We start from the raw sequence: 13,322 nt of genomic DNA, 5'->3' as shown, positions 1-13,322 counted from the left end.
GGGCGTGGCTTTCTCACCTGGATAAAGGTACAAAAACACACGTGTAGTAGCATTGTACAGTAACCATCACCTAAACTGTACCGTACGATAAAGCCGAAGTCTAATAAATATTCTGAGTCAAAACACGGTGGCGCCCTCTGCAGTTCCGCGGACGGTTCGTCCAGGGGGCCCCCAAGGAAGGGGGCGCCCCTGTCGGGGGCACGAGCATTCAAGGCCCCTGCGCAGGAACCCGCAAGGCCATCTGCTGGCTCCTGTCCTTCAGGAAGCGGTTCTTCATGAGCACGGAAGATCAGATTACCGTAGAAACAAGACAAGTCATCAGGACACAGAGAGGCGCACACAGAGCCACACGCCCTGTGGTTTAGCGGACAACACGTGCCTCTTCCTCGTCCAGGTAAACGTGACAGGCCCGAGACCCACAGCTCGCCGTGCGTGAAAGGACAGCCATGCATCAGATCTGCGGGTGCCAAAGGGTGTTCCCCAGGCCGGCCAGCTACCCCGGTCACCTGTTCGAGTCAGGCTTCCTGAAGCACATACCTGGCTGGTCCACAAATAATGATACCAACGGCATGGTTTTCTGATTTTTTATTAAGAGAGTTGACCAAGGACTGTTGCCATCTGAGAGAGGTCTTATTCTACAAGAAAAGATGTTTATTTTAATACAGCACAACCACATGACAAATTAGGTTTTGAAGAGCTAATAAAGCACAAATAAAACCTCAAAATGAGACAGAAAATAGATCAGAGAATTTTTTAACTGCTTAAATAATTTAGTATGATGAACTCACCCTAGAAACTAATATTCCGATATCTCTGTATTATTCTAATATTTTTAAAAAAGTTGTCAGGTCATTGTGATATTTAAAAAACACTGCAGTCTGTCACAGTACACAGTGGAACCACCAGATGTCACACACATACCTTTCTTTGCAATCAGTTCTTTCCTTCATTTGAATTGAGCTTGGTCCCCAGGTACGACCCTTTTTCTTGAAATTCCTTTTTATATCTTCAAATTCTTCTTGTCGACAGACCGTGTTCCTGCCCCAAGTCTTACTGCTTTCATCTGAAGTCACTGAACAGAGAGCATTGGTCATTAATTTAAAAAATTTCAAGTTAAATGAATCAGATCAGTTGTAAACTTTACTTAAAATATGTAAATAATGAACTACAGCCACGCCACCCTGAAAATGCCAGATCTCGTCTGATCTCGGAAGCTAAGCAGGGTTGGGCCTGGTTAGTACTTGGATGGGAGACCACCTAGGAAGACCAGGTGCTGTAGGCATGTAAAAAAAAAAAAAAAAAAAAACGTAAATAATGAACATGAAAACAACTAAGAAGTGATTTTTTGCTCTACCAATGACAAACTGCTTTCTCTTATCATAAAAATAGCAAGAACCATGGAATAAATTAAAAGATAGAAATTCGAGGTAAATGAGAAACAACGATCCTGGTTAGTACTTGGATGGGAGACCACCTAGGAAGACCAGGTGCTGTAGGCGTGTAAAAAAAAAAAAAAAAAGTAAATAATGAACATGAAAACAACTAAGAAGTGATTTTTTGCTCTACCAATGACAAACTGCTTTCTCTTATCATAAAAATAGCAAGAACCATGGAATAAATTAAAAGATAGAAATTCGAGGTAAATGAGAAACAACGATTTCATTCTATTGGGGAGAGGGAGAGCCAAACTGAACATTTAAAACTAACGTAGTACCCTAACTTTTTAATCAAACCAATTCAAGTTTTGAACTTTAAAGATATATTTTAAAATTATAACAGGCCATTTTTCATCAGTCATCACAGTTTCGCTCAGTCATGACAGCAGTTTGGCCACAGAGACCTCTGAAAATCTGAAAATATTTTAACAGTTTCCCCAGTCTAGTCTTTTCTTCATCGTCTCACCGGGAGGTTTATATTCACATTTAATATAATGTCACGTTTTGCCGACACACATATATGCTGTCCCTCCAGCCTCAAGTGTGCTTACAATTGATTTGGAAAAAATGGTCACTGCAAAAAATAGCTATTATCACTATACACATAGAAACATAACCCTGTAACATACTAGATGTTCTAAAAACACAATTAAAAACATTATGACATATCTATACTGTGCGGCCACATAAAAAAACAAAGTTCATGTAAAACTCATATACGAGGTTCATGTAACACATATATAACCCATTTTCATTAAAACTTAAGTATTTATGCATGTGTACATACACACATACAGAAGTTTTTTTTAATTTTTTCATTTTTATTTTTTCAAGTATAGTTGAAATTATAATATTAGATTCAAGTGTTTTGAACTCTGCATCTAGTAGATTGCTTGTCTCATTTGTTTATTCTCTCTCTGGAGATTTCTTCGGTTCTTTTGTTTGGGACATGTGTCTGGCTGCCTACTTGTACTTGCTTCTATGTATAAGGTAGGACTGTTACGTCTCGCAAGCTTAGCAGATTGGCCTTATATAGTAGGTGGGCTGAGGGGCGAGTGGCACAGTCTCTCCTGGTCACCGGAGCTGGGTGCTCCATGTGTGTCCCTTGTATGGGTTGTGTGTGTCTTACTTTGTAGTTGAGCTTTGGTTCCTGTTTGCTTGTCAGTGGGAAGGACTGCCCCTCGGGCTGATTGGTGTGAGGACCGGCCGTGACTACAGTGGAGGGCTGACCCCACAGAGCAGGATTCGCTTTAGCAGGCCTCTGGTGCCTGCCTTGTCTGCCCTTTGGGTGTGTCGTCCTCAGGTGTGACCCTAGGTGGTGCTCTGGCTCACACCAAAGCTGGCCACTGGGTGGGCAGGCCGGGGCCTCACAGGCCCTGCCACAGGCCAAGTTCAGCCGTAGCCTGTGCCCTACCTGGGGCCACCTGACACGAGCCACCAGGCAATCTGCAGATGGCTGCCACCCACCCTGGGCTTGGATGTCCTCTGGGAAGCCAAACCACAAACTGAGGCTGGCTGCCACTAGTGCCAGGCTTGGGGCTGCTCAGCAAGAGGTACAGGGCACGCCGAGGCCAGATGCTGTTTGTTTAGGTTTTGTGAACCTTTAAGAGCTTTTAGCAAAGTCTGCAGCCTGAGACTTTGTATGGAAAAGCCACAGGTAGCGGCTTGGGCAGCCTGCACGTTGGGAGGGGCGGGGTCTCAGGGACTATCTGGGCGGGGCGAGCGGTGTCAGTCAGGCTGGTGGAGACAGACATGGCGGCCGCCTGCGTCCGCACAACGCGCGGGGGAGAGCTCGGCACAGGAACCATGGCTTCGGCCAGCACTGCTGTCTGGGAGGAAGCCACCCTCCAGCCCTCGCCCTGAAGCCAGACAACTCAGTCCCTCCCAGTGTCCCCGGCACCTGAAGCCAGACAACTCAGTCCCTCCCTGTGTCCCCGGCGCCCCTTGAGCTGCTGCCCTGGCGCTGGAGCTCAGAGCGAGCGAGTCCGTCCGCGGTGAGTCCATGGCGGGCCCGTAAGGGAAGCGCCTGCGTCTCCGGCCGCCCTCCGTGTCACTCAGCCACCGTCCCCGCTGGCTTTCACAGCTAGACGTTGTGGGAACCTCTCGTCCCGGCACTGGAGCCCTGGGCTGGGGAGTCTGGTGTGGGACCGGGACCCTTCACTCTTCCGGGGGGACATCTGCAGCCGAGACTCCTCTCCTGACGCTCCGCCGCCACACGCGGGTACGGGACCAGCCCGTTCCATGTCCACGTCCTCCTGCCAGTCTCAAGGTGGCCTCTGCTGTGTGTCCCCAGTGGTAGGGCTTCTGTTGTCAGGCGACTCCCAAAGACAGCTGTTCTGTAGTTTAGTTGCGATGTTGACGCGGTCGTGAGGGGAGGCGATCCCCGCATTTCCCTGCTCCGCCATCTTGACCGGAAGCCCAGAGAAGTGAACAAACGTAGATATCAAACTTTTACTCAAGTGTTCACCTTTGAGGGAGAGAACTGCTTATGTAAAGAGGGAAATATAACTTCTTTATATCATTTCTTTAAACTGGCATTATGGGTGAAGCTTGATTTGTGAGTTTCAATATTTTCCACATTTTAAAATGTACGTATAGATGCGTTAGTGCATTTATCTACATAGCATGTGTGCATGACAATCCTGAATAAGTCGCTCACTCTCATTAGGAGCCTTCCAGTAGAATTAGAGAGGAATGGGTCAGCAGCCTTCATTCCCAGGAGGGAGTGGCAGAGTGTGATGGGAAAAGCTTTAGGCTGGGGGTGATCAGACGTGAGTGTGTCTCAACTACAGTGTGCCAGCCTCCAGCCCAGGAGCCAGCAACAGTCTCTCAGCTTCGGTTTGTTCATCAATTAATGTTTCAACATTAGTTGAACTTTTACTGTCCTGGGAAGGGGATGGGCAAGGGTCCGTGCTCTGGAGCTGTGTTCGAGTCCAGTTTCCCCACTTCATAGCTGCTGAGTTAGGTCAAGTTCATAGCCGCTTCGTGTCTCATTCGGGAATCGTAAGAGTATCTACTTGATGAGGTTGTTTTGAGAATTAAATGGATTAACGTGTGGAAGTAGCTGAGAACGGTGCCTGACACTTAGCTGCTGATCACTGATGTTAACTGTTGTTATAATCGTGGGAGGGGCTGGGTCACAGAGGTCTCTGCTTTACAGAGCTGTGGCTTACCGCCCGCCCCCTGTAACCCGGCGCCTGCTCCTCGTCACTTCACTGAGTTAGCAGAGCTCTTTTGGTTTTGCTTGTTAAGCAGATTGACGAGTAGGACGGGGTCGAGCCGGGGAGGGCTCCTGACATTCAGCTTGTCCCAACCATCTCCGAGGTTCCCACCCATTGTGACAATCTGTTACTGCTGTGGTGGCAGCAGGTTCCCGAAACAACAGGAGGCTGCGATTGACTTTCCACCACCTGATTCTCCTGGATGGCGGGGAAGAGGTGGGCTTTGCTCTTGCTTTAAGACATGGACCATAAGACGTACCCCGAAACCGGAAATCCCCAGAGGATTAGTGAATTCTACCGTTTCTCATTCTCAAAGAGAAGTGTGCCTTAAGTATAGCATCATTTAACAATACCAGTCATGAGAGTAAGCCAAAGGAAGCAATACTAAGAAAAAATGGTAAGAGAATATTTTGTGCAAAAATCAGAAGGTGTTCTCTAGCAGACAGAGATTCTGGGGATGATGATGAAATACCCACGTTTTTATCCGAAGTCCATCCTACCCTGTAAGGCTCTTGACTTTGGCTTTCTTTAAACAGCCTTTGGGGCTAATCTCTTTGCTGTTCAAGTTCACCGAAATGATTCCCATCTCTCTCGATACACATAATTATTCTTTCCTTCAGTTTCAGAGGTTGTATTTTGCTTCTCACGATGCTTTCATAATCCGTTTTTCTCAAGTTTACCATCTTTGGTCCAGGGGAAACGTGCCAGACGTTAACAACTCATAGTGAAAAGAAGTTCATTCCCGAGTCAGGTGTGTGTCTAAGTGCACCCTGGTCTACCTGGGAGGGGCAGAAACTGCACGGTGGGTGTAGCCAGTGCTACAAAAGGCAGATGGCAGTGAGAGACTGTAAGGCCACACAGAGCTTCAGAACAACAGTAAAAATGATGACCGTAACGACTGTCCACACACGGAGCTCTTGCCATGTGCCAGGCGCTGTTCTAAGCGCTTTATACCCACCTGACCCTTTACATCCGCATCCTGTGTGTATCACAGGCCGTGGAGTCGGCTCCGACTCCCAGTGATGCTGTGACTGAGTGAGGCCCACAATGCCCTGTGCTCGGCGGCCCTGCTCGGCTCCCACACAGAACTACTGCAGAGTGCATCCCCAGTTTACAGCAACGGAGCCCGAGGCAACGAGGCTAGGGGCCTGTCCAGAGTCACGGCACAGGGGGCTTCGCGCCCAGGCAGGGTGGCTCCAGAGACCATGCTCTTAACTGCCACACGACACTGCATCGTGATGACAATGGGACACCTGTGTAAGCTAGTGGCCAGAGGAGACACAGAAACGAAGCTGTTGGGAGCACCTGGGTCGGAGAAGAGTACCACGACTCAGGCTAAGCACGCGACGGAACGGTCCGCACACGCAGAGCTGGGCCTCTCTGGAAGACCTGACTTCCGGCGTTTCCACCTGTCACTTCAGAGCGGACGCCGAGGACCTTGCTGCTCGGGGGCAGTGGGCACACTCCCTCAGCGGCTTCATTTCGACCCCACAGGGATTCGATTTCGTACAGATCTTAGGCCTGGCCAGTCTTATCCAGATGTGACTTCACAACTGAAGGATGAGAAGTAGGCCTGCCACTCACTGCCGGTGGGGATGAGACCTGGAACGGGCACTTTGGGCTGTTGGTGGGTTTTACAAAAAGGACCACGTGATCCAGGCACTGCTCTCCTTGGTACGTAAGCAAAGGAGCTGAGAAAGTCCGCACAAAAACCTGCTCACGAACGTTGACATCAGCCTTATTCACGGCCGCCAAAACTAACCAGGACGTCCCTCAGTGGGTGACGGATAAACTGTGTTCCACCCGGAGGATGGAATATTATCTGGCACTAAAAATAAATGAGCTGTGAGCCATGAAAAAGCAAAACGGAGGAAACTTCAATGCACGTGGCTCAGTGAGAGAAGCAATCGGAAAAGGCCACATGCTGTGTGGTTTCAACGCTATGACATTCTGGAAAAGGCAAAAACGCGGACACGGTGGAAGGATCCGTGGTCACCAGGGCTTGGAGGGCGGGGCGGTGAACAGGGGAAACCCAGAGGATTTTTAGGGCAGCGAAATACTCCGTGCGACATTATGTGCCGTATAACGACGTTCTGGTCGACTGACCGCATGTGACAGGGGTCCCGTAGATTATAATCGAGCTGAAAAACGCCCGTCCCCGAGGATGCCACCATCGTGACACGCATCGCACGACTCTCACGTCCATGGCGATGCTCGTGTAAACAAGCCTACTGCACTGCCGGTTGTACAAAGCGCAGCACGAACAGTTATAGGAGGGGCCGCACCATCCATGTGTGCACACGTGCCTCTGTTCACACAACGACGAAACCGCCTAGCGACGCCTTTCTCAGAATGTGTCCCCACGGGTCAGCAGCACAGGACTGCATAATGGCGGATGCATGTCACTGTACATCGGTCCAAACCCACAAAAAATACAACGCTAGGGGTGAATCCCAGTGTCAACTGTGGACTCTGGGTGACGATGACATGTCACCATAGGTTCTCATAAGCTAATCTGCCTGTCACCTTTGCACTGAGAGAGACAAGCCTTGTGCCCTCTGGTTCCTTTAATTAAGCCTTTCCTCTATCTGGGCAAGGACAAGGTCCGAAGTGTGGCGTCGTGAAAAGCGCTTTCTCGGAAAGACTAATTATAAGAAAATGATGGTACTTTAAGTTCTAAGATTACACATTTATTTAGATTGTTTTCCTTTAACTGTGAAGAGACTGGGATCCTGGAGCTTAAAAAAAAAGTCCGCCAGCGCCAAGGTTTCCTTACCCGCAGTAGAAAAAAAGAAAAAGCAAAAAGCAATCGCTTGCAGGCCTGAGGAGAGAGAATATTCTTTGGAATTTCGTTCTCCAAGTCGAGATGGGGAGCAGCAGGTAATTAAGCGTGGTGGGGAAAGGCGAGGATGGGAATTTACCGACCCAGCAACTCAGGCGCATGGCCAGACGAGCCACGTCCACATCGAACGCGCTCTTTTGCTTAGCCTGCTTTTGAGGTTTATTTGGACTCACCTTTAAAAATAACCGGTCGTTTTATTTCATGCCACTGAACTCTGATTCGGGGGCTAACTGAACTCTGATTCAGGGGCTAACTGAAACTCACCCAGCGCAACGGCGACAGGCAAATTAGCTTTGTGGATTCAGAAAGGCCGACTGCTCTTTCTAAAAGAAAAATACTACATGGCGTTTTGAAGTTCTAGGTCGGTCAATACTGACGAAGTTAAAGTTAAACCTCAGAGAGCAAAATACTTTTTTTTCTTTCCAAAGCAAGGAAAGAAATGGAAGTAACCTTAAGTTCCTGATTTCATTTTTCAAAATATCCGTAAACATGCCCGTGATAGAATTAAGTTATGCTAATTTTGTATCCAAGTGTGTAACTAAAATGTCTCAAGATACGGCATTTCACTCTCTACTCTGCGGCCTGCTCGCATCGCGAATTGGGTAGAACAGAAAAATACTGTGACCGTAAGGAAATTAGATTAAGGCACGTAAGGCTAGATTTTGTTTTCCAAATAGTCGTGACACCTATTAAATGCCATATGCTTAAGTTATGAAACCATGTCTGCTTGAGCCGAGCCCTGGCCAGCTGCTGCCAGCCCTGAGCCACGCGGCGGGGCGGGGGGCGCTTACGCTGTATGGCGCGGAGCCGGGGGAGCACCGAGGGGCTGCTGGGCGGGCTGGAACTGTGGCTGTGCCTCCGTCTGTCCACGCTGGGAGAGGCCTGCACGGTGATTTTGTGCTGGAAATCTGGTGGATGTGAACAAGAGGAAGAACTGAGATTTCGCGGTTTTATTTTCACAGCGACATCTTCAGTGCGTAGCCAGAGAAGCAAAACGGCCAGGTGGGAAGAATGAGGTGTAGCGCAGTCTGTTTCTGACGCAGCTTCCGTTCGGGGTTCAAGTCAGTCGATAGTGATTCGGTCTGTGCGTCAGGTACAGTGAGACACTGAGACACACGCACACACATACACGCACACACACATGCACGAAAACACATGCACACACGCACATCCACGAAAACACATGCACACATGCACACACACGGACACACACATGCACGCACACACGCACGCACACATGCATGCACACACATGCACGAAAACACACGCGCACACACACATGGACACATACATGCATGCACACACATACGCACACAAGCACATGCATGCACACACAGGCACGCACCCACACGCACGCACACACACATGCACGCACATGCACACATGCACGCACACTTGCACATGCACATGCGTACCCACGCACACACGCGCACACGCACACTGCACACGCACGCACACACACAGGCATGCACACATGCACACACACAGGCATGCACACACACATGCACACATGCACACACATGCACGCACACACATACACACATGCACACACGCAGGCACGCACATGCACACACATGCATGCACACACACATGCACACACATGCACACACACGTGGGCGCACAGAAGAAAATGAAGCGAAGCTGCACAGGTACCTCCCATGGCACAATCCTCCGAGAAGAGTGACCACCGTCGTTCAGTCTGAAATCGTTAGAAACAAACAAATGGAAGACTCTGGATTTCAGTGCATCCTGGTGCTGTCACCAACAAAATGGACCTCAGCCAGTAAGGGGCCTACCTCTCCGAGCCCAACGCCACGGCCGTCACGGGAACGAGCCCACCCAGGGCTGCGATGGCGATTAAAACGGCGAGTGCCGTTCGTGACGGGGCGCGGGGCACGCATCGTACTCCCACAGACGGGCCGCCCGGCGTCCCACCGAGCGTCAAGACCCGGGTCTCACCGCTCGGGTTTCGGTTCCTTGGGAAGGATCCCGCGTCAAGTCAAACTTACATTGACCAGATTTTTGTGCTTTTCCTCCGTCGAGCTCTCTCTGTTAGTTTAATTTTCAGACCCAGCCAGGTGCCCTGTGAGGGTCAAGGGAAACCTCCTCCTCCCCCACAGTGGACGCCTCTGTGGTCAAGGCAGTGTACCGTCCCCCAGCTGTAAGTCGGGGCGTTGTCATGACAAAGCTATGCCGAGAAGCATGGGGACATGGGAAGAAAGCATAACGTTACCGGAGGGAAGAGGAGAGTGTCTGGGAAAACGTAGGAAACTGTCAAAAAAAAATACTGAAAACTCAGACGCAGGTAAAAGAAATTCCTGGGCGTCTTCAGTGCAGCGCCGAGGTAACCTGTGATCGATCTACTGACTGGGCTGTTTTTATCCGCAGTAGGGGCAGAGGTTAATGTGTAGATTTTGTCTGTTGATGATGCAAATCATTTCTGTCTGGCGAAAAAGACAAACCCAAAGGCTATGGTTTCTTGCCATTATGGGCATTTAACCAGGTTTGTATTTAACCTAGCAATCTAATCCTGACATTCCTGTGTTAAATGGCCTGTAAACACTCAGCTCCCCCAACTTTTATTTGAACCAACTGTAATTGCGTCCCTCATTAATTAATGATTTGAATAAGATCTTCGATACATGTTCATTTCATATTTGCAAGAGAGCTAAATGTTACCTTTTTGAAAAGTAAACTTTAAAGAACTTTAAGGAACTACCTGGTATTTGAAGCAAGAAGGAGCTAGAATTTTGTAGCTAGGACAGCTGCCCGGTTATTCACGCTGGAAATATGAAAAATTTTCTTCTCCCTGGCCCTCCCTTCCTATCCAACACGAAGTAGCTTGTGAATTCTGTGGCATATATATATCCTTCTCAAAGTTATAGTCGAGAAATTTATATCCTAGGTTCTGGAGTTAGCAGACTTGGATTTTAAACCCCAGTTTACTAGCCATGAATTTTGGGAAATCAGATTCACGTCTCTGAGCACCTCCCCGCCACCATGTCAGGCTGAGGCTGCTACACTTCCTCGATCCACCCATCTTCCTGCATCTACATTCGGCCCCTCTGGTCTGCCTCACGGCAGCCAGATGCATTTTTAAAAATACATGCCCGACCATGTCACTCCCCTACTTAAAGTCCTTCAAAGGCATCTCGTGATTCTTAAGTTACAGATCAAAATCACAACATACTGTACAAACCCGGGGAAATCTGAGTCCGCTCCCGCTTCATCGTGCCCTGTTCTGTCGCCTGGGTCTAAAGCTGGGGTCGCACACTTTCTCTGTAAAGTGCCACGTGGTAAATATGTCAGTTTGTGGGCCGTGTGGTCTGTCACAGCGACTCGACTTAGCCGACAGGGTGAGAAAGTGGCCATCACAACACGAGTGAGTTCGTTCCAGTACAACTATGGACGCTGCAATTTAAATTTCATGTAATGTTCATGTGTCAAGAAAGAGTCTTACTTTCAAGCATGTAAAAGTGTAGAGACCATTCTTAGCTCGCCGGCCATATAAAACAGGCTGCGTGTGGCCCACGGGGCGTGGTTTTGCTGACCCCTGGTCAAGCCACACTGACCTTTGCTCAATTCCCGGAAGAAACCAGCCCCTCTGTGCCTGTGGCCTCTGCCTCTTCCTCCCCGCATATGTGGTAAATTCCTAGTTCGGGTCTCAATTTCAACGTTACTTCTTTAGGAATCCTTCTAGAATCTCTTTATATCAGGTGACATCTCTCTGCTGATCACTGTCATATGACTTTTCTCTCACAGCAGTTAATAATTATAGCAAGAAAATAAGTATTTGCTTAACTATTAGCTTCAGGTTTACCCCTCCCCCAACACGACGCCAGGTCTCCGAGGGCAGGTGCCAGTGCGGTCTGCACACGGCTCTATCCCACCCCCGTCCCAGGGGCAGAGCACCTCACACATAAAGAGCATCTGTCCAGCCTTTGCTGAGCGGCTGTTTTCCCTGGTTAAGATTATGAGTGACGTGAGGGCAGGAGCCGTGTCGTTTTATCCGGGTCATCGCCAGCACGTGGCAGAGCCTCCAGCGCGTGAGGAAGGAGAAGACTGTGAAGTTTTGCAACGGGTTCCAACTGGCGCTTAAAGTTAACGGCTGACAGATAGATGGCAGGGCGGAGGGTGGCATGAAAGACCGAGCAAACGAAAACCAGGTGCCAGGTGTCAGGTGGGGGGCTTCTGCCACCTACCAAGTAAGAGATCATGAAAGGTTTGGCCAGGCTCAGTGACTTAAGCAAAGAATGTCAGCAAACGGCTCAGGAGACGGGATGGCTGACTGGTGTCGGGGCGGGGTGACGGCCAAAGGAAGAAACATTCTTACCCACAGACACAACAGTTTACTCTCGATGGAAGAGCTTATGAAGGATCCCCTAGCCCTGTGACCGTCACACTCACTGGAAGCACATTCTCCGTGAGTTCTCACGGCAGGAGGGCTGCAGCCCTGGCTCTTAGAGCTTCAGACCTAGAACACAGACCCAGGCCAGTCCTCTGCGTGACCAATCATGGGGAACAGACGGAGGGAGAGGGGACCCTAAGCAGAGCCCAGGGACCAGCAGGGGACATTCATCAGGCCAGGGATGGCAGCACACACACAGGCTGGACTTGAACACCAAAGACGCGCGGCACTCATGACCGTCCGGAAGTCTAAGCTGTCACGGGGGCTGGGGAGGGGTCCGGGGAAGGGAGGCCCGCTCTGTGTTTTTGTTCCGTGTGTGTGTGTGTGTGTGTGTGTGTGTGTGTGTGTGCTCTCTCTCTCTCTCTTTTGAGATAAATGACGTATAACATTAGTTCCAGGTGTACAGCATGATGATTCGATATCTCTATACACTGTGAAGTGGTCATCGCAGTAGGTCTGGTTAACACCCACCACCACACGGACTGACACTTCTTTTCTGCGATGAGACCTTTTAAGATCTACCCTCTCTGCAACTTTCGAGCACACAGTACAGTGTTCTTACTTAGAGTCGCCGCGCTGTGCCTCACACCCCGGGACTTGTTTCTCTGGAACTGGACGTTGTACCTTTGACCCCTTCGCCCATCTCACCCCTGCCCGCTCCCCATCAGCGGTCTGTTCTCTGCATCTATAAGCTCAAATGGTTTTTTTTTTTAGATTCCACATATCACTGTTTAGGTTGTAAACATAAAGAAAATACTCTTTCTTATAAACATCCCCGTGAAGCGAGGAAAGGTCGATTCTGTCCATTATACATTTAGGAATGTGGAAACTGAACTGCCACATGACCCAGGCTGCTGTTCAGTGTTCTTTGTCCTCGAAAACAACTGTTCTCAACTTATCTGCTCATAGCAGGTTATTATGTGGTCCGTGGGCTTTTGGGTGAAGTCTATACTTGTATTTTTATTGGGAATATTTGTGTTTCATTCAGGAAATCCATATAGCCTCAGAGAGAATAATCATTTTTAAGCTGAAAGTAGTAGTATTCTTTAAAGAATCCTTGTGAGGCGTCTGCTTCCTCTCCCCTACACACATACACACACCTGCTCTCACGCTCGCACACGTGAGGCAGACGAGCGTGGCAGGCTTTGGGAACTTTCAAAGTGGTGGCAGTTAAAATGCCAGTGCTGTAGAGAAGGACCAGCTTTTAAAGGTTTTAAAACTTCTTCGCCTTGTTTTTATGCTCAAAAAACACAAATTTGGTTCGAAATAAACCTAATACAGAGGCGGTGACATAAAGTGATCACAACTTAATAGCTACTGTGATCATTCTTTTGCTTTCTAAAAATTCCAAGAAATTCTAAGAATTCACAACATATCATTTAAAATCTCTTGTCTTAGATTATACCGTCTCATTT

At 48.9% G+C, this 13,322-nt stretch overlaps 1 protein-coding gene and 1 non-coding gene across 3 annotated transcripts in view; one reads left to right on the top strand and one right to left on the bottom strand.

Annotated features, from left to right (window-relative positions):
* The window catches only part of MAP3K21 (mitogen-activated protein kinase kinase kinase 21), a 42,161-nt gene that overhangs the window by 4,318 nt on the left and 24,521 nt on the right, over window positions 1-13,322 (bottom strand). Inside the window, exons 6-8 of one of the 2 annotated variants that reach the window (XM_025039072.1) lie at window positions 8,291-8,407; window positions 922-1,072; window positions 538-635 (exon numbers count right to left, since the gene is read on the bottom strand). In XM_025039072.1, the coding sequence (XP_024894840.1) occupies window positions 538-635; window positions 922-1,072; window positions 8,291-8,407 (366 nt within the window). The remainder of the gene's footprint in view (window positions 1-537; window positions 636-921; window positions 1,073-8,290; window positions 8,408-13,322) is intronic. The other variant, XM_025039073.1, reaches the window with a different exon arrangement.
* On the top strand, window positions 1,164-1,282 carry LOC112470036. The gene has a single exon (XR_003042816.1). It is a non-coding gene; the product is annotated as a 5S ribosomal RNA (ribosomal RNA).

The sequence above is a fragment of the Pteropus alecto genome, unplaced genomic scaffold, assembly GCF_000325575.1.
Source record: "Pteropus alecto unplaced genomic scaffold, ASM32557v1 scaffold189, whole genome shotgun sequence".
Taxonomy (NCBI): Eukaryota; Metazoa; Chordata; class Mammalia; order Chiroptera; family Pteropodidae; genus Pteropus; species Pteropus alecto.
Note: the sequence above shows the minus strand (reverse complement) of the source record. Positions and strands in the feature narration are given on the sequence as shown.